The sequence below is a fragment of the Perissodus microlepis genome, chromosome 7, assembly GCF_051167445.1.
Source record: "Perissodus microlepis isolate ML-2025 ecotype Zambia chromosome 7, ASM5116744v1, whole genome shotgun sequence".
In the NCBI taxonomy this organism is placed as follows: domain Eukaryota; kingdom Metazoa; phylum Chordata; class Actinopteri; order Cichliformes; family Cichlidae; genus Perissodus; species Perissodus microlepis.
Window position 1 is genome coordinate 62938620 of NC_140467.1, and position 21926 is coordinate 62960545.

At 38.5% G+C, this 21926-nt stretch overlaps 1 protein-coding gene and 3 long non-coding RNA genes across 4 annotated transcripts in view; 2 read left to right on the forward strand and 2 right to left on the reverse strand.

The window, feature by feature from the left end:
* Positions 1-21926, reverse strand: part of LOC146384589 (uncharacterized) — a 42347-nt gene that overhangs the window by 2834 nt on the left and 17587 nt on the right. The gene's annotated exons all lie outside the window — the stretch shown is intronic.
* On the reverse strand, positions 4348-5180 carry LOC146384590 (uncharacterized). Its single transcript, XR_014800626.1, has 2 exons — positions 4903-5180; positions 4348-4727 (listed from the first exon to the last, which is right to left on the reverse strand). It is a non-coding gene; the product is annotated as an uncharacterized LOC146384590 (long non-coding RNA).
* Positions 16411-18002, forward strand: LOC146384591 (uncharacterized). The gene is made up of 3 exons (XM_084936579.1): positions 16411-16906; positions 17087-17255; positions 17350-18002. Exons 1-3 carry the CDS (start codon positions 16426-16428, stop codon positions 17483-17485), a joined length of 786 nt encoding a protein of 261 aa, XP_084792705.1. The 5' UTR covers positions 16411-16425; the 3' UTR covers positions 17486-18002.
* Positions 19460-21838, forward strand: LOC146384592 (uncharacterized). Its single transcript, XR_014800891.1, has 4 exons — positions 19460-19770; positions 20150-20219; positions 21414-21499; positions 21582-21838. It is a non-coding gene; the product is annotated as an uncharacterized LOC146384592 (long non-coding RNA).

The window sequence follows — 21926 nt, forward strand, 5'->3', positions numbered from 1 at the left end:
ATAGAGTAATGCAGACGTTAATTACAAGGGCTCAGATAGCGGACGATGATCACCTTAATGAGAAAAGGAGAATTTGTGCTGAGCTGTGCGAGGCCAAAGGTAAGGTAGATAAACTCATGCAGGAGAACGCACAGCTTAGAAAAGACAATGCAGAACTCAAGGAAACTGTGGAGACCCATACTTGGTGGCGTCTTGGTGCCAAATGCCTACGTAAAGTAGGTTTGGGTCTTGCCATTGTTGTTCCTGCAGCTTGCAGGCTGCAGACCCTGTGTGATAGACAACAGAAAATTCGCATGATCTGAGCATGCGCAGAATGACCCACAGCGCTCCTTTGATCTTCTCGAACGATCACTGTGACGTCATATTCTTCTTTGCCACTAGCAAAGAATATGACGTCACAGTGTCCATAGTCCTTAAATAAAAGAGCTCGTTTAACACAGTTTACTTTGGAGCATTTTCACAAACCAGGAACCTTTCAAAAAGCTAATACACTGTGACACTGTGCTGTCAATTAAAAAAAAATGGCAGAGGAAAGGTTAAATAATTTACTCCCTGTACCAAACATTGATGAGCAATTTAACAGACTGAGTGGTACAGTGGATCGAGTAATGCAGACGTTGATTACAAGGGCTCAGATAAAGGAAGATGGTCACCTTAAGGAGATAAGGAGCCTTCGTGCTGAGCTGTGCGAGGCCAAAGGTAAGGTAGATAAACTCATGCAGGAGAACGCACAGCTTAGAAAAGACAATGCAGAACTCAAGGAAACGGTGGAGACCCATACTTGCAACTTCTTAGCTGGTGCGCGTCTTTTATTTTGACAGCGCATGTGCACCTGCGGACCACTTATGTGCACCCCTGATAATAATCTTACACTGTAAGAAATGTACATAAAAATTACAGTAAATAACTGCGAAATGGCAACGGTAAATTACCATTAAATCCAAAAAAGTAGATAAGTGTAATATTTATGTTGAATCACTGTAAATTGAAAAATGGTAAATTGCTTTAATTTTTGCACTGCTAAAATGTTTAAAGTACATTAATGTACAGTAATATGGCCCATTGTCTTTGAAAACAACAAGAAAAATTTGTAACATTATTTACAATTAATCACCCTATAACTTACGTAATAATTCTGTATGTATAACAGTCTTTTCTGCTATTATCATTTGAATTTACAATCTACAACTGTATATTAATCACCAAAAACATACCGTACTTTTAACTGTACCAAAATGTCAAAACATTGTTAGAATTATTGTGAAAACTACGGTAAAAAATAAATAAATTAAGGCAATCCAGCTGCTTAATAAAACAGTATATCTTAGTAGTAAATATGGTCAGTTACTGCGAATAAAAAATATGTATATACTTTTTAGTTCTACAGTATCACCTAGTATAAAACACAAGTATTCACAATGAAAGCTAAAATTCTGGCATAATTAATGGCAAAAGGACATCTTCTACAGTGGCCCCTAGAGACAAAGCACATGCAAACTCCAAAACACGTACAAACTCCAAAACACGTACAAACTCCTAAGCACGTATAAATTCCGAAGCACATACAAACTGCAAAATATGTGCTTTGGAATTTGTACATGCTTTGCAGTTTGTACGTGCTTCAGAATTTTTACATGCTTCGGAGTTGTGTTGTTAACATGTTTAATGTTATGTATTTTCTTCTATTTAATCTCAAAAAGCTCCTAAAACAGTCAGTGATCACTGCTGACCTCCCTCGGCTTTTATTACCGCTAATCATTTATTTAAGATCAGTTTTTAAACCCTTAGGATGTAACTACAGCCCAGCCCATGCAGCAGTATATGAATGACTAACCTCGTATTGTGGATGGATTATCTCAGTTGTTCTCCTGCTGAAGTTTGGTCCTTTTACAGCATCCTGCCATGCGATTACATTTGTTCCTGACCACCGACAACACTCACGTTAACTTTTATCCAGTGGAAAAAAAGTTAGCTTGTTTATATTATGCTAACATAGCTGTGTCGCTAGCGGTCACGTAGCACATCATTATATACCAGCTAGCCCAACTTCAGTAACCCTACAAACGTCACTGCTGTTTAGTTTTCTGTCTTCATTTATGCTGGAGGTGATAACAGAGCTGTACGTTTGAATTTGTTTCCAAAACCCCGCAGTCAGGACATGCTATATTGTATTTAGATAGAAGCTAGCGAGCTAACTCCCTGCTAACTTCTAACTCCGTTAAATGTCATAAATTCCGTTTTCATGGATGCCTGGATGTAGAGCAGAACGCTGATCATTTTATTAAAGATGAAAGACTTTAGACAGTTTTTCAACTCTCAGTAATGCCATACTGATCGTTTGATATATGGACCTGCAGCGGAGTTTAGGTCCAGACACGGCTAGTGACGTCAGACTGAACAACCGGATACCTTTCTAATGTGACGTTGTTGGCCCTGGCTCTCTTTCTCTCTCTCTCCCTCCTGCTGTGTTCCTGTGCTACTGAGTGTAACTACCGCCCCTCCCCCCCTGCCCAGCGCAAAGCACAAGGCTCGCATGTTGAGTGAAGGGGGGAAAAAGTGCGAGAGAGAGGGTGAGAAAAAAAAAAAAAAAAAAAGGCTCGCGAAGGAGCCAGCTCGCGTCGTTCACGTCAAAGTTCCGGCTCTAAGAGCCATTTCGTTCGCGACCAACCCATCACTAATACTTTGGAGTGTGTACGTGTTTTGGAGTTTGTACGTGCTTCTCCAAACTCCAAAACGCACGCACAAACTCCAAAGCACGTACAAACTTGAAAACACATTTAAACTCCAAAAAGCACGTACAAACTCCAAAACGCATGTATAAATTCCAAAATACCTACAAACTCCAAAGCACGTACAAACTCAAAAACACGTACAAACTCCTAAAAGCACGTACAAACTCCAAAACATCTACAAAGTCAAAAGCATGTACAAATTCCAAACCACGTACAAACTCAAAAACACGTACAAACTCCTAAAAGCACGTACAAACTCCAAAACATCTACAAACTCAAAAGCATGTACAAATTCCAAAACACGTACAAACTCAAAAACACGTACACACTCCAAAGTATTAGTGATGGGTTGGTCGCGAACGAAATGGCTCTTATGGTGTGTTCACACCGAACGCGATGGACGCGAACAAAACGCCCCTAATTTGACGCGTGCACATTCGCACCTCAACGCGTGTCCAAGAAAAATCCATAGCGCGTCAAAATATCATATTTTGATGCGCGTGAACCGGAAATGTGGGAGGAATGTGGTAGGAAGTTGTGCCAGACCGGTATCTTTGCAAGATGGCAGCTGTCGAGCTAGCGCTTGAAGAGAGAGTCTCCCTTCTCTATGTACTGTGGAGAGCAGAGCAGCGGCGTAAAAGACGTCCTCGCCGTACCTGGGTCCATCAGGTCCTTCAGAGGCGTGAGCAGTTTGGTGAGTTTCACCATTTGCTCCAGGAGCTGCGCATGGATGACGGCCGATTCGCTGGAATCGGCCGTCATCCAGGCGCTTTTCCATTTCCTTTCACTCGGCCAGTTTGAGGACCTGCTTTCCCTCGTCGGTCCCAGCATCGCCCGCCTAGACACCAATTACAGGCGCTCAATCCCACCTGCAGAGCGCCTGTCCATCTGCCTGAGGTTAGTAAAAGTATTTAATACGGTAGTCCTTTATTGATACCTGTGCTAATATATGCTAAACCATCTATTTATACACTGCTAACATGGATGTGCTATGCTAACAGTGAATGCTCTCGGTGTTTATTGATAGCAAACTGTGGTACGGAGACGACTGTTTATAATATTTCTAGTGATACTCAGGTCTCATCAAGTCCCGATTTAATTCGATTTATGCTGTTATCAGTGTTTGAATGATAGCATGGCTGTGGTGTCACATCAATGTATGCGCTCGGTGTTTGCTGATATCAAACTGTAGCATTAGGACCACTGAGCGACGGCCATCTGGGACTGTTTAGTGGACGACTTCATGGCTGTGCCTTCACCTGGAGACTGGCGCTCCATCACAGAGGGATTCCAGGAGCGCTGGAACTTTCCTCTCTGCTGTGGAGCTCTGGATGGGAAGCACGTCCAAAGGCACCCCATATATCATATAGGAGACGCACACATTGATATACACTAAATATTTATTTCATTTCTTTTTTTGTGGTGCCCAAATTTATGCACCTGCTTGATTTTGTTTAAACAATTATTGCACACTTTTTGTAAATCCAGTAAACTTCTTTTCACGTCTCAAATATCACTGTGTGTGTCTCCTGTATGATATATTTAACTGACATTTTTTTATTGTAACAACCAACGATTTATACAGGAAAATAATGTCTATTAACAAGGTTGCCCAAACTTTTGCATCCCACTGTATTAGTATATTTTGTCATTAGTATAATATGAAATAAATTCTACATGTGTCAAGTCGTGTGCCAACATTTGCTGTGTAGTAGAACTGAGACATTAGTCATTATAAAAATTTATTTGAAATAATATTAAAATTCTCAAACAGAAAAACATTAAACATAAATATATCAAATATAAGTATTTACAGAGAGACAGGAATAAAAAGGACCCAGCTGCTCTCCAGAGCAGGAACAAGGCTGAGGAGGAAATGCTCCATTGGAGACTGGTGTGGACTCTTTAGGGACACCAGGATGGCCAGCTCCACTGCCGATGGACCGTCCTGGGACCCGTCCCTCATCTGCCTCGGAGCCGTCCTACTCTGTGGGCCTGTAAAACAGCACAAAACACAAAGCAATGAGAAGGCTGCTACTAGATTTTAATTTCAACATTGAAAAAAACAAAACAAAAACAGGATCTAATCAGATTGGTTGTAGATATTTAGTAAAGGTGATCACAAGGCAATCCCACCGACTAAAAAGGTATCAGTGCTTGCTGTACATACCTGTGGGTGCAGCAGCAGGAGCTCAGGGACTGGGGAGCCAGGAGAAGCAACTGCTCTGCTGCAGACGCAAATCTGCTTCCGAATTTTCGCGGGAGCCGCAATCGCGGGTCATCGCGCCTTTCCATTGACTTTACATGTAAACCTGACGCTCTGGCCGCCTCTATCGCGTTCAGTGTGAACACACCGTTAGAGCCGGATCTTTGACGTGAACGACGCGAGCCGGCTCCTTATCGCGAGCCGTTTTTTTTTGTTTTTTTTTCTCACCCTCTCTCTCGCACTTTTCCCCCCCTTCACTCAACATGCGAGCCTTGTGCTTTGCGCTGGGCAGGGGGGAGGGGCGGTAGTTACACTCAGTAGCACAGGAACACAGCAGGAGGGAGAGAGAGAGAGAAAGAGAGCCAGGGCCAACAACGCCACATTAGAAAGGTATCTGGTTGTTCAGTCTGACGTCACTAGCCGTGTCTGGACCTAAACTCCGCTGCAGGTCCATATATCAAACGATCAGTATGGCATTACTGAGAGTTGAAAAACTGTCTAAAGTCTTTCATCTTTAATAAAATGATCAGCGTTCTGCTCTACATCCAGGCATCCATGAAAACGGAATTTATGACATTTAACGGAGTTAGAAGTTAGCAGGGAGTTAGCTCGCTAGCTTCTATCTAAATACAATATAGCATGTCCTGACTGCGGGGTTTTGGAAACAAATTCAAACGTACAGCTCTGTTATCACTTCCAGCATAAATGAAGACAGAAAACTAAACAGCAGTGACGTTTGTAGGGTTACTGAAGTTGGGCTAGCTGGTATATAATGATGTGCTACGTGACCGCTAGCGACACAGCTATGTTAGCATAATATAAACAAGCTAACTTTTTTTCCACTGGATAAAAGTTAACGTGAGTGTTGTCGGTGGTCAGGAACAAATGTAATCGCATGGCAGGATGCTGTAAAAGGACCAAACTTCAGCAGGAGAACAACTGAGATAATCCATCCACAATACGAGGTTAGTCATTCATATACTGCTGCATGGGCTGGGCTGTAGTTACATCCTAAGGTTTTAAAAACTGATCTTAAATAAATGATTAGCGGTAATAAAAGCCGAGGGAGGTCAGCAGTGATCACTGACTGTTTTAGGAGCTTTTTGAGATTAAATAGAAGAAAATACATAACATTAAACATGTTAACAACACAAAAGCCATATTAAACGCAGACTACTTTAGGCCCGGAAGTAGGATTCGTCACGTCATCACTTAACAATCGGATAGTAATCATCCACAACTATTTTCAGTTGGAGATGATAAAGGATTCAGAAAGTTTATTCATGCAGGTCCATATGACAGAGAATATGCATCTTCTTTTTGTTTTCATATTATAATTTATATTTAATTGTGTTGTGGTTTGCAGTGTTTTGTGTTGTTTCACTTTAAATTTGTAAAAGGAAAAAGCTGAAAATTTAAATAGTTAAAAGTTGAAATGTGAATAGTTGATTTTTGTATTATATGATTTATTTATTACATTTTATGTGGAGTGAATAAATAAAAGTATATTTACGGTGGCCCCTAGAGACAAAGCACGTACAAACTTCAAATCACATACGAACCCTGAAGCATGTACAAACCCTGAAGCATGTATAAACTCCAAAACACGTACAGACTCCAAAACACATAAAAAAAACACGTAAAAACACGTAAAAACTCCAAAACACGTAAAAACTCCAAACCACGTAAAAACACGTACAAACTCCAAAGCACGTACAAACTCAGAAGCACATAAAAACTCAAAACACGTACAAAAGACAACAGAAGTGCTCCAGGGTGCTAGGGGCAGTGTTGAACTTTTGTTACCTCGTGGCTACACAAGCCAGCATGTACCAACGAACGGATTTGGTGTGTGGTAATAACAGGTAAATGAACATATTTTTTTTTTTATCATTTGACTATATATGAATGCTTGTGTATAAATACACAAACAATACACATATGCTTTCATGCTTTCAATTGTGTAATTTAAGTGATCTAGGTAGCTCTGTTTTGGAAGTTCAGTTCATGCTAGAAATGTGTTTTGGAGTTTGTACGTGTTTTGTCTCTAGGGGCCACTGCATATATTTATATATAAACATATATAAATGATATGTATATATTGTTGATGAGAACATTCACACCATTTGATGTGGTATAGGTATTTTATATATTTTTGTGATATAAGTCAATGGAGTGTTTTTTAACACAATTCAGAAAACAACATTCAGATTTAGAATCTCAGGAATACATCAGTTAACTTGGTTTGATCATCAAACATAATTTTTCTTAATAGTTCATTGCTTACTCCTCTCTTCCACCATTCATGTCCATCTGTTTATGACCACTGTGTACCCATCTTCTGATGACTACTTTCAGCAGGATGTTGCACCATATCACTAAACTGTGATCATGTCAAACTGAGTTCTTAAACATCACAATGAGTTCACTAAACTCCATCAGCCTCCTCATTCACCAGATCCCAAACCAAGGGCACCTTTGGGATGTGGTGGAACAGGAGATTTAAATCATGGATTTGCCACTGTTCAATCTTTGGCAACTGCTTCTTTAGAGTATAATTTAAAGATAATTAAATGTAATTATAATTACATTTACAGAGATACAGTACATTTCAATAGTAATAATAATGGTCCATAGTGCATTAACTTGTTAACGTTGAATCAAGTCAGTGGTGGGCTTAACTGCAAGGAATAGATTAATAACAAAATAAAGATCCTTGTTTTAGAAAAAGTAAGTGACTGAAAAATATTTGAGTTTGAGACCACCTGCTAAACTTAATGAATAAAAATGAAATACCATAAAAATAATGAAATAATGTTAACATAATGGGTTTAGTTTGTAAGGTCAAGAGCAAGAATGCATTATAAAAGCTCTAACAATCACTGTCTTTGAAAAGTCAAATTTATATGTACATTTTGGAAACAATATCACGTGACTGAACCGTTATACCTATTGAAAAAAAAAATCAGATGAGGAGGGTATTATTGTTGTCTCAGACAGATTGCTGTGTCTGACTGTGAGTTACTGCAACGGCAGAGGGCAGCAATACTACTTGGAAGCGTGTAATCCACCAAACCAACAAAGAAGAAGATAGCGCCACTTCTAACCTTCCAGACTGGATTCAGCTCAGCAAGAGAGCGCCAAGAGCAACCGTCGCAGAACTGTCAACTTTCTATTTCATTGTAAGTGTACCATTAAACATGAAATTCAACTTTAACCATAGTTCGCATGGCCAGTTTTCTTGTTGCGTCGAAAGCATTCCTCAGTCACAGGCTTTGCCTTAAGTCGTATTTAGTTTTCTGGAAAGTTCGTGCTAATGCAGCATGTTTAAGATTTTAGCTAGCTTTACTGCGAAACACACACCAGTTTAATTGACGAGAAACAGCTAAAGACAATGCCACGTTGTGATTTTTGTGGCAAGTCCGTGAGGACACTGAAGGGTTATGTACTTCATTGCAAACTTCATCGAAATGAGCCGCGATGTACATTTAAATGTTTTGGAGCCGACTGCAGGCAGACATTTGTCCGGTATGGGGCTTTCAAGGCGCATTTTTATCGAAAGCACATTTCTCCCACTCCTGTTACCGACAAGATTACGCTTAGCACTTTTAAATGCGCAGTGGCATTGTGTGAATGTCAGTTTACAGACTTAAAAGTTCTAATAGCTCACTTCAAGGACCACATTGAGGAAGGACGTGAGGTTACTTGTCCACTAAGAGGGTGCACACGTGTTTTCACAGTCAAATCTTCATTTACCGCCCTCATGTCACGGAAACATAAAACCTTTGCAGATGGAGGCATCAGTGATTGGTACAGGGATTGTGCACCTCAGTCATGTCCCACTGTTCATTTCATTCATTTTCATTTCATTTATTTGTTCATTTCAGGCACAACAAAAATACATATATTAAACATAAAGTGCACAAAACAAAAAACAAAAATTACCTGAAAAGGAGTGGGACGAAGAAAACTTATTAAATCCCACCCCTATACTCACTCATCAACAAAAAACAATAAGCTTCCCGCAGCTACGCCCATCGTTGCAACCAAACAAACCATCAACAGCCCCGGGCACATGCAAGCATCTCAACGGCAGCTCGCAAACAACAAATAGAACCTTCATAACTGAATACAGAATATATATTAATTATAAATTGCGTTACCACAGGTAACAGGCAATAATAATTACATAGTGACAAACACATACATATACATACATACATATATATCTACACACACATGTACATATATGTACATACATACGCACACTTTTTTTTTTTGAAATCCATACAAGCAGAACAGACATTACAGAGCACACTAAAACCATCATTGAGTATACTGTGACCAGACCAACTGTTTGTAGAGGAATTTAAATCTATGAATATTTTTGCATTGTTTCAGTTGTAAACTCAGACTGTTCCAGATTTTCACACCACATACAGACACACAAAAACCTTTACGGGTTGTTCGAGTTCTGGGTAATTTGAATTCCCCGAAGCCTCTCACATTATAAACCCTTTCTCGAATTTCAAATATAGTTTGTAAATTTGCAGGTAGAAATTTATTAAAGGCTTTATATAAGATTATGGATGTATTGTAATTAACCAGATCCTGGAATTTAAGTAACTTTGCCTGAAGAAAGAGTTCGTGAGTATGATCTAGATAACCAGCCTTGTGAATAATACGCAGTGCTCGTTTCTGTACTGTGACTAATGGATTAGTTGTATTTTTATATGTGTTTCCCCACACTTCCACACAATATGTAAGATATGGAAGAACCAGGGTACAGTACAGAGTACAAAGTGCATCTTTATCAAGGTATGGTTTCACTTTGTTCAAAACTGCGAGGCTTCTGGAAATTTTGGTTTTTATGTGTCTGATGTGGGGTTTCCATGAAATTTTGTTATCAATTACAACTCCGAAAAATTTGTTTTCACTCACATTATCAATTGGTACACCTTCAATGATAATTGGTAATTCTATATTATATTTTAAATTACCGAGAAACATTGCTTTACTTTTATTTATATTTAATGATAATTTATTTATATCCATCCATTTTTTTATTAATTTTAGCTCCCTGTTTACGGTCATTACAAGATCAGTATAATCATCGCTACTGAAAAATATGTTGGTGTCATCTGCGAACAGTATGAGTTTAAGTACTTGAGAAACATCAAAAATATCATTTATGTATACATTGAAAAGTTTTGGTCCCAACACTGACCCTTGGGGAACACCACATGTAATACCAAGTTTCTCTGAATGGTAATGCCCTATGCTAACATATTGTTCCCGACCCGTTAGGTAACTTTTTAACCAGTTACCAGCTTTCCCTCGAATACCATATCTTTCCAATTTATCCAATAAAATTGAGTGATTGATTGTGTCGAAGGCCGTTTTGAGATCAACAAAAATACCAACTGCATATTTATTTTTATCCAGTGCATTGGTAATTTCTTCTACTGCCTCAATTATCGCCATTGAAGTGGTTCTTTGCGTTCTGAAACCATACTGACCAACATTTATTATCTGATGTTTTTCAAGGAATTTTTCTAATCTTGAATTAAAAAGTTTTTCTAAAATTTTTGAGAATTGAGGCAGTAGAGAAATAGGCCTATAATTGGTAAAACTGTGTTTGTCATTACTTTTGTATAGTGGTATTACTTTCGCAATTTTCATTTTTTTTGGAAAACAACCGGACTGAAATGATAAATTACAGACATATGTTAAGGGACTAGCAATATTCAGAATAACCTGTTTAACTACAGACATATTTATGTCATGATAATCCATTGAAGACTTACTTTTACATTTTAATGTGATATTTATTACTTCTTGCTCATTTGTAGCTGAGAGGAACAGTGAAAAGGGATTTGATTTTATATTACTGATATTTTCATTTTTTTGACACGGGATGTCCGCTGCTAGTTCAGGGCCAACATTTATAAAAAATTTATTGAACCCATCGACAATGTTACTCATGTTGTGATTTTCGCCATTTGCATCAATGAAACATTCAGGATATGATGTTCCAGAAAATCCTTGTTTAATTAAGTTATTTAACACATCCCAAGTTCCTTTTATATTTTTTTTATTTTCATATAATCTTCTATAATAAAGTTGTTTACTCGTTCTTATAATATCAGTCAATTTATTTCTATATGCTTTATATCTTTGTTCCACTTCTTTTGTTTTTACTTTGATGAACTGTTTATACAGATTGTTTTTCTTTTTGCAAGCATTGATAATTCCTTTTGTGAGCCAAGGACTTTTTATCTTTTTTTTTCTTTGTCTTGTGTTCGTTTACAGGACAATGTTTATTGTACAACATAGTGAATATATCTAGGAAATTGTCATAAGCCTTGTTCACATCTGACTCTTCATACACCGAACTCCAATCTTGTTGTGCTAAATCGAAATTGAAGGCATGAATTGCTTCTTCATTTATTGTTCGCTTTGCTATCGTAATCTTGGTATCTATTTTTTTTAAATCACAGTCACACAAAGTAAAAACTGGTAAGTGGTCAGTTATGTCACAGACAAGCAGGCCACTATTAATTTGAAAATCCATGACATTAGTAAAAATGTTGTCAATAATAGTGGCGCTATGTGATGTTATTCTGCTTGGCTTTGTTATTGTTGGATATAGTGATAAGCTGTACATCGTGTCAGTAAAATCATCAATGGCTTTTAACCTTGTTGGGTTTAGCAAATCAATATTAAAATCACCACAGATGAATAGTAATTTTTGGTTCACCGAAGCAAACATTTTTTCTATCCATTCATAAAAGGTGTCAATACTCGAACTGGGTGTCCGATATATGCAACTTATTATAACATTTCTCTTTTTTTCATTCATGATCTCAATAGTCAAACATTCCAAATTCCATCAATAGCCATAGACATAGTTGTTACAACATTATATTTTATAGAGTTATGAACATATATAGCAACCCCGCCGCCCGCCTTATTTAATCTATTCATGTATTTTAAGTCATATCCATTCAAACAGAAATCTATTCCTTTATTGACATTGAACCAAGTTTCAGTGATGGCTATAACACTGAAGGGGCGAGAAAATTGTTGCAAGTAGTCCTTAATGAAATCAAAATTAGAGTACATACTTCTGCTGTTAAAGTGAATTAATGAGAGCTTCCCGTCTAGGTTGATTTTTTTTTTCATATTGTTCCTGTGTGAAATAATTACAATTTTTAACAAAAGAAGAAAGAAGATTACTTTCAGAATCTATTTCTGGGTCTATTATATTATGCTCCTTATATTCACAATCTAGATCAATTACTTTCTGTTGGAGAATTGATTTCAACGTGTCCATGTCATTTCCTGGTGTAATTAGAGATGTTGGTGTATTTATCATTTAATTGTCATTAGAGTTATATATTACCTCGATACATTAGTGTCAGTTGTACTTGTCCAGATCCTCCATGTTCCTCACTATCAATACTTTTGCCACTTCTGCTTCTGTTGAAGCAGAATTACTTAATTGTGGACCTGACATCTCTGAAGCAGGCACAGAGACAGTCCCAATAGAGGTTGATTCTGAATTATCTGAAGATTTTAGAGATCTTTTCCTCAGAAATGTAAGTTTATTCTACTTGAAATTGCAAGGACAGTTTCTGCTACCTGCTTCTACCATCCAGACCATTGTAGAGGAAATACAAAACATACATGAATTGGGTCAGTCATATACATTGGATATCCAATCCAATCCAATTTTATTTATAAAGCACTTTAAAATACCCAGCACAGGAACAAAGTGCTGTACAGAAAATAAGTTAAAACAATAGAATAACAGAAAACAGCAAAATAAATAAATAAAACACATAAAACATAAAATTAAAACAGCCCTATATTAAAACAAAAACAAGATAAAACAGCATTGAATCACCTGAAAACAACTAAAATAAAAAACCAACATCTCACGTGGTGTCAAAGGCCAGGGTAAAGAGGTGGGTTTTCAAGAGTGACTTAAAAACAGATAAAGAACTGGCCTGTCTAATCTCTAAAGGAAGCTCGTTCCACAGTTTGGGAGCTGCTACAGCAAAAGCACAATCTCCTCCAAGTTTACGCCCAGTCCTGGGTATCTTCAGGAGCAGCTGATCAGCTGACCTGAGAGAGCGGGTGGGTGTATGAGGCTGTAGCAGCTCAGAGAGATAAGATGGAGCTAGGCCATGGAGAGCTTTAAAAGTAAATAAAAGAATTTTAAAATGAATCCTAAAAGAAATGGGCAGTCAGTGAAGTGAAGCTAAAACTGGGGAAATGTGCTCAAACTTTCGAGTGCCAGTTAAAAGACGAGCTGCGGCATTTTGCACCCTCTGTAGATGACTAATATATGATGCGCTGATCCCAATGTAAAGTGCATTACAGTAATCCAGCCGAGTGCTAACAAAGGCCTGGATCACTGTCTCAAAGTGCTGCCGCGAAAGAATTGGCTTTATTTTTGCAGCTGCCTGAGGTGAAAGAAGCTTGATTTTACCACTGCCTTAATTTGATTATCAAACTTCAGATCACAGTCCACTTTGACCCCCAGGTTTGTGACAGTTGGCTTAACATACTGTGCCAGGGAATCTACATACACATAATGTATTGAGGATAACCTCAATACACTCCTAAAAACTAACACAACATTGTCTGACAAGAGTATTGCCAAGCTCTGTGAGGTGGTCAAGGGATCCGATCTGTTTTCCGCATGTCATAACGGGCCAATGAGGACAACATACTCCAGAGTACAGTCCTTCAAAGAAATGTTTAACTATGTGGAGCCCAAGAAAAAAATTTTAGGACAAAGCGAGAATAGGACTGATCAGTTTGCATACTATGTACCTCTAAGAGAGACTTTGAAATGTTTGTTAAACTCTGATTTGTGGCAGAAATGTGTAACAGGTGAGCAGTCAGCTGACTCTTCATCAGATGTACTGTGTGACATTAGTGATGGTAGGATATTCAAAAGCAATAGTTTTTTTTGACGCAAATCCATCATGTCTCAAACTACTGCTATACCAAGACGCCTTTGAAGTTGTTAATCCTTTAGGCTCTGCAAAGACAAAACATAAAGTATTAGCTGTTTATGTGTCTGTTGCTAATTTGCCACTTCATGTTCGGTCTGACACAGACCACATGTTTCTTGTGTTATTATGTCGAGACAAAGACTTCAGAGAGTTTGGACATGCAAATGTGTTCTCTGAATTACTAACAGATTTGAAGGAACTTGAGGAAAATGGCATAGTGACATCAGATAAAACTGTAGTCAAAGGAACCTTGTTTTGCATTGCTGGAGATAATTTGGGCTCACATTGCATTGGTGGCTTCTGTGAAAACTTTAGTCGTACACATCATTTCTGTAGGTACTGTCTAATGACACAATCTGATTTTCAGAGTGGCGACCCAAATCAGTGTGGTGCAGAACGCACCAAAGAAGCATACAACTCTGCTGTTGAACGCCTCAAGACTGAAGGTATGCCATATGTGGAAGGAGTAAAGTTTGAGTCAGTTTTCAACTGTTTAAAATATTTTCACATCTGTCAGCCAGGTTTGCCACCTTGTTCAGGACATGACATTTTTGAGGGCATTTTGTCATATGATGTTGCGTTGTTTCTGTTCTGAATCGGCGCATTAAACAGTTTAAATACTCAGACACTGATGCCTCTTCAAAGCCATGTGAGCTTAGTCCTCAAACAGCTAAACTCTCAGGACAGGCAATACAAAACTGGAACTTTTTAAGGCTGTTGCCTCTCCTAATTGGTGACAGAGTGGAAGATGAAACAGATGATGTGTGGCAGTTGTTCCTTCAACTGAAAGATATTGTGGACTTGGTTTGTGCTCAGAAAATTTCTGTATCTCAGGTTGCATATCTTGATATTCTTATTCAAGAATATTTGGAGTCAAGGAAAGTTCTATTCCCAGAAAGTAACTTGAAACCACAGCATCACTACTTGCGGCATTACCCAGCACTGATTCTGAAATAAAGGCCATTAATTAGACTATGGACAATCCGATTTGAAAGCAAGCACAGCTATTTCAAAAGATGTGCTCGAAACTTGAAGAACTTCAAAAACCTCTGCCTTACACTTTCTGAACGGCATCAGTTATTGCAAGCGTATCTTTCAGCAGGATCAATGTGCCAGACTGCCTTGCAAGTTAAAGGTGGCACTCCGTTTTACCCAGCACTATATAGTAAAGCCATTCAAGATGCTGTCAGACCATTTGGATTTACAGAGAAGAACACAAAGGTCACAGTTGAAATGGTGTATAAGGGAAAAACATACAAGAAAGGACATTTCCTTGTCACAGGCAACACTGACTTACTGGAGTTTGGTGAGGTAGTGCTCATTTTAATAAAAGATGACAATGCTCATTTCCTAGTATCAGTCCACATAACAGAGTTCCTTCCTAACTCTGTTAGCAAAGACACTGAAAAGATGTTGTGTCTGAACATCAACGCCTTGGCTGATTTCTATCCATTGACATCATACATGAAGGATGGATGCCAATTAATACCGTTGAAACATAGTGTTTTGTCAGACTGATTGCTTCCATAGCCTGATATTTTGATATTTTCATTGCTTTGTTTACGTTCTCATATACAGAAATGGGTGATATGGACCAAAGCAGCATATGTAATGCCATTACAAAGGTTTTGCCCGACCTTGCACCTTCAGTTCTTGATATTGTTGTGGAGACACTGCAGTCATTGGGTGTAGAAACCACTGAAGATTTTGACTTCGTCCAGGAGAGTGATTTGATGTCCGTTCTTAGACCGATTCAAGCAAGAAAACTGGTGGCTGCGTGGGAAAAAAACTGTAAGTAGATTTCAATTACCTTTATTGTGTATCTTTCAATCATACATTTTGCCCATTTATTTATTTTTGTTTGTTTGTTTGTTTCACAGCAAAAAGTACTGAAATTCACATCCAGTCATCATTATCCTCTTCTACCTCACCAACAAGCTCCTCAGTCTCTCTCTCACCTTCACCTAGCCGAGTCCTTGCTGTTTTAGACTGGGTTGACAGCTTCCAGATTCCATGGGATAAGTTTCCAGAAGCTTTGCTGCAGTGTTTGGAGAGAGGGAAGAGGCCAGCGCCAAAGCTGAGAAGAGAAATGATCCGTATTGTTGCTTCTGAAATGATGAAAGCAAGCGCATCTCCGAGTAAGCAAGCTTCAACTGAAGTAGCCAAAAAACTGATTGCCAAGTATCCACAGTCACTGCAAGATGTCATAGAAGGCGATGTGGTGGGAACAGGGTATCACTCACTGGTTAAGCAGTTACAAGCAAGAATAGAAAATGTTAAGCGGTCTTCAACACCCAGGATAAAGAAGCGCAAGGAGTGTTCAGATGATTCGTTAACAGATGAAGTCCCAGCTGAAAAAAAGGCTGCTGTTCAGGACACATATGGTTGCATCAAGTGGGACATGAAATTCATGCCAGTGACTGAGACGACAGAAGGTCAGAAGGAGAAAAAATAAAAAATGAAGAGGCTTCATTGTCAGGCCAATGTCAGCCAAGATGAGGTGGAAAATCTCATGAAGTGTACTTACTACTCTCAACGCAAGGATATAAACAATGGAGAAGAACTGCAAACCCTGTTGGAGGAATGGCCTTTCTTGTTCCAGGAGGTTGGAATGGCAGTCCATTTCTACGAGCTCACTGGGGTTTCACTGAAGGAGACTTTCCTTAACGGTCTGGAGAAAAAGGGAAAACGACTGCTTGACTTCATGCGAAACACTTGTGCTGATAAGAGCAAAAGGGTTTTGCAGGCTGTCACAAAACTACAAATACTTAGAGGACAGTTGCAAGGCTGCTCAGAGGATGTTAAGGACATGGTCCTTCTTCTCCTGTCCTATTTTGATGAGAAGGAGGAGAATCTATTCCATCATGCTGAACAAACATGTGTGGGACACGAGATTCAAATGGAAAGCCTGCCAGTAACTCCATGTATCATTGTGTGCGGTAAGTTGATATTCAGTTATCTTACTTCTTATTCTTTACATTTAAGTAAAGCTATTTGGATTTGTTTTAGTGATTTACAGTTTTCGACTACTTTAATTGAGAAAAAAATGTTTGTCAATTTTTTTGTAAAATAATGACCGATGATGAGTTAAGTATTTCTTTCATTTATGTTCTTTGCAGGATCTTCTTGCTATTCTTCAACCCGATTCATGCTAGCTGTAGACCGTAAAGTTGTAAATGACAACATTCCCACCTTCATTTCTGCCATCTGCTTGATGATTGGAAGTTACTACTGCCTCAATATTCACTATCCTGTGGACCTTTGCTCAACACTCGAGTTTCTTAAGAGGTAAAAAAAAACACACACACACAAAAAAAAAATCATACTTATGAGTAGCACATTGTTTATGAAGAGATTGATAGTTGAATTTGTGCTTAAACAGATGCTGTTTCAACATCAATCCAGAAAAGGGCACAAAGGTGGAAACAAAGAAGAACAAGAAGCAACTGTCTGTGAACCCAAGAGTGCTCACTCTTATTGCAGATCTTTCAGACCACGAGTGGCGAGAGACATGTTAAAAATGGACTTGTACAATGTTGTTAAGTCTCAGCTCTCACATCACTGGCTGTGTGACATCTTTATTCTAATGTAGCAGTTAGCCACTGGTTTTAAAGGTTTTTCTCCTGTTCTTGTTTCTGAAATCAGTTCTCTGTTTTTATAAGAACAGTCTTTTAATTTTATTCTGATTTGTATCAATTACATACCTGGTTTCAGATGTTTACATTTGTGGACATTTTTCCCTTAAAGTTTAAAACACAACTAACACACTGAATATTTGGAGAAATTAATGGATCTTGAAGCATTGACAACAATTCTTACATTTTAGGTTCAGTAAACTTGAAATAGGTCAATGTTTAATTTTGTTGAATGTATATTATTCACGGACAAGGTCAATTTTTTGTAATTTTTGTAATTATCATTTTTGTTTTTTGACACTGTTATGAACAAATTTATTAATCTGAGCAATAAATAAGAGGTTAACAAAAGAGTAGAAATTTATGTGCATTGTGGTACACATGAGTCCTAGCACTTTTTCTTCAGAAAACTGAGCAGGTCTGTTTTTTCTGACAGCAGACAGGCCCTTTTTTGGCATATGGTCTGACATGAAGCATCTATCATTCTTCTACTTCTACTTCGTCTCTAATTTTCTCTCCAAGCAGTGGAGCTTCTGTGGGCTCCTCTCCCATCCCAGAGAGCTCACAGGCGGTCAGTACTCGTGCTGTAGTTGGAGCGGATGTTTACCTCACTGCATCCAGTACCGACCTAAAGAGGTATCTTTATGTCCACATTGCAATGCATCATAGTCATTGTATAATCATTATGCAATGAATAGTGTCAGCTGTATTACATGTGAGACTGTAAATTTGCTTGATTGAATGTACACGTTTATTTTTTAAATGGCCAGTTTGCTTTATTGTGCTTTGTATTTGCTTTCAGGGTGCAAGGAAAGAACGCCAGAACATTTGTATTTTTCTTTTTCTTTAGTGTTAACTTCGGACATTCAGTTGACTTTGAGATTGACTCTCAGATTGATCTTGGAATCAACCCCAAACTTTGTAAGTACATCATGTACCAGTTTGTTTGACCTCTCAACAAGCCACCCCCATCAGCAGTCACCATTCCTGGGTTAGGTTTGTGTTTTGTTCCACATTCATCTTGGTAGTTTTTTCCATTTTTTGATGCTTTACGTTCTAGCTCCATTAATGTATTCAAAGCTTTAAGAATGTATCAGGACTGAACATAAAAACATACAATGATCACATAAAATTCAGTGGATTGTTAAGGTTTAGTAAAACAAAAAAGGGCATAATGAGAGGTCAGAGGAGAATGGCGAGCCTGCTTTGAACTGACAGGGTGGCAGCAGTTGTTACAAGTTCTAACCACTTGTTACAACCAAGCTGTGCAGAAGAGCCTCTCTGAACCTGAAGCAGATGTGCTACAGCAGCAGAAGACCACACTGGATGCCTTCCTGTCAGCTAAGAACAGGAAACTGAGGGGACAGTTCATACAGGCTCACCTAAACTAGACAACAGAAGACTGGAACCTCCATTTCTCCTGCAACATTCAGATGTCAGTGTCAGAATTTGCCATAAACCACATGGATCCATCCTGCCTTGCATCAGGGATTCAGGCTTGTGGTGCCTGGTGAAACTGCTGGGAAGACAACGTTGGAGAAACGTGAACATTTTATTTGTACTGTATAATCTGCAGATTCTGACAGAAATCTGCAGCTATCCTTAGAAGCACCGCTCCTCTAAAACAGCAATAAGGATCATTATTAGGTTATTTACATTATTATGTCAATAACAAAATAACTTCAAGCAAAAATTGGGAAACGTAAAGTCCGAAGTCTTTATATTAAGGCCATCAGTCAAACAATACTGTTGCTCTGGGTCTAAACAGAGCGCGTTGTGTGTGACGTCTTCTTTTGCGCATGCGGCGCTTTGAGCGTTCATACTAGAGCGCGTTTGCTGTCGCATTTTAGTTGTAGTGTGAACAAGCAGACAAAAAAATCTGAATTGAGCATTAAGACCTGCAGTGTGAACGTAGCCTTAGTCTGTTGCTTGGAGAAAAGATCTAAAAGGAACTCCAAAGGTTCACCTGTGCTGTCTGACTTCTACTTTTACTGTTCTCACCTAACTGTAAGGATGTAAGTGTTAGACTCTGATATCTGATATAAAACTGATTTGCAGATGTAACTTTGGTCAGTTTGTCCTGTTCGTCTACGCCTGTGTGTGATTGTGATCCTCTTTCATTTAGGATCTCAGTATTCAGAGCTGAGCTGCCGTTACAGGATCAGCAGGTAGGCAGTCAGAATAATACAAGTGTTTTTAACCTGCTCCATTTCCTTTATTTTCGATATTGTGGTGCGGTTGTGCTAATTTTGTACCTTTGACATCCTTTATAGAGCTGCTGTCAAACAACACGTCAAACTTTATGCTTTAAAAAATTCAATCACTGCTGAAAAAGTCATTTTCATGAATTCACCCTGAAAGCATTACACACGTTAAAGTGTTATTTTAGATGTATGACAACCTGCACAGATTTGTACATTGTACATTATTACTGAACTGTTAAGTGTGAATAATTCAGTCTTTCTTCAGATTATTTAATTCCCAGTTAAAGTGAACATTTCCATTTTTTGGTTAGATTTCATCGGTAACCTTTCCCTTTCTTTCTAGCTATATGATGAAGCACTCGAGTTCCTAAAGGAAGCTGTGGTGAAAGTTGGAACTCCCAAAGTCCTGTCTGGTAAGAAACACAGCACCTCAGCTCCGTCCTCAAACCTTTCACATTATTATAAAGCTTTGCTAGAGTCTATAAGACTGCATGAGTTTAATCATTACTACACTACGCCTCTCTGCCAGACACTTATGAAAGCACTTGTTGATTTACCATCAAACAGCTGATCCAGTGCTTCAGCTTGAATGATTCTTCAAAGTGAACATAATCACTACATGTATAAAGGCTCATTTACACCATTTCGCTCTCAAAAACAGGTCAGTCAGTGAAGCTGGATCAGCGTTGACAAAAGTATAGACTTTCTTTACGAAATTACAGATCTCTGTGTTACAAATACTCCAGTAAAAAGTTTAAGCACTGAGTAACTTCTATACTCCAGTAAAAGTAAAACAGTGCAGCCTCAGAAATATACTCAAAGTTAGAAAGTAAAAAGTAGCGAATTCTACTCACCACTTTTGTAAAAAGGTAACTGAACCTTTTGCTATGTTAATATAATAGGAAACAATATTATTCCAATCTAAGTTCTAATTGTCACGAAAGCTTCAGTCTGTCATGTCGGACACGTGCAGTGAAGGAGAATTTGATCAAAACAACTATTTTCTGTTGCCTACATTGTGGAGCGTGATTTTTTCAAAGTACTTCTTGGTTCTGTCATTAGTTAGCTGGCATAAATGAATCTAATAGCAGAAATCAACCTGGTGACGTAACCTTGTGTACTGACAGAAGATGGTGCTAGACACTTTCTAAAAACTTGAAGCACTTCTTCCTTAACCTCCTAAGACCTGAACTCTTCCACGACATGCATTTTTAATTTCTCTTTGCTATTTGGGCTGATTGGGGCCCGATGAATGTAAAAACAAAGAATTACCAGATTTTCTTTTTTTTACCTGGTTTTTGTTTCTAAGAAAAATCAGAGCCACTTATGAGGATATTCGTTTAAATTTTCGATAGAACAGTAGCAGTATAATGTCCTCGTGAGTGGATATCAGGCCCTTGTAGAGCAAAATTGAGTATTTTGGCCTAAATAACCCGAAGCGTGATGTCCACATATGTGGACGCAGGTCCTAGAAGGTTAAATCCAGCTTCACAGCCGGTGTTACATCTGTGTCAGAGAGCCAGAGCAGGGATCCATGGTGTAAATAAGCCTTTGTACAGTTAGTGTGTCATTTCCACTCTAAAGGATGCTTTTGTGGTTTGTTCCAGTTCTGGGAGTTGAGCTAACCAGGCTTCTGGACAAACAGGGATTATACCAGTTTGATCTCTTTAACCCTGAGGTGCTTCCCCGGGACGTGAGTCTTCTCGTTTCTCTCTTTCTGTATGTGTTGTATTCCTGCATTCTCACAGCTTCTGCCTCTTCACTCTCTGCTGCAGGGCTTTGTGGTGATTCAGATGGATTTTGGTTTCCCTCATCACCTTCTGGTTGAGTTTCTCAAGAGGACACTGCAGTAACCTTTAACTATCCGACCCGAGAGTGTGTTTTAATCTGAAAACTCAGCTAGGACTGATGTGAGTCAGAACATGCTTCTGTCAGTTAGTTGGTGAACATTTTGTTTGTTGTCGTTTGATTAAAATTAAATACCATGTAAAAGCTTCTGCAGGTGATGTACAGTCAGTAAAGATTACCACAATTATTGTGAGACTTTGCCTCACCTGATTGTGTGAGTTATTGAGATCAACACAAGGTGTGAGTGAAAGAAGGCGTCTATGTCCACTGTG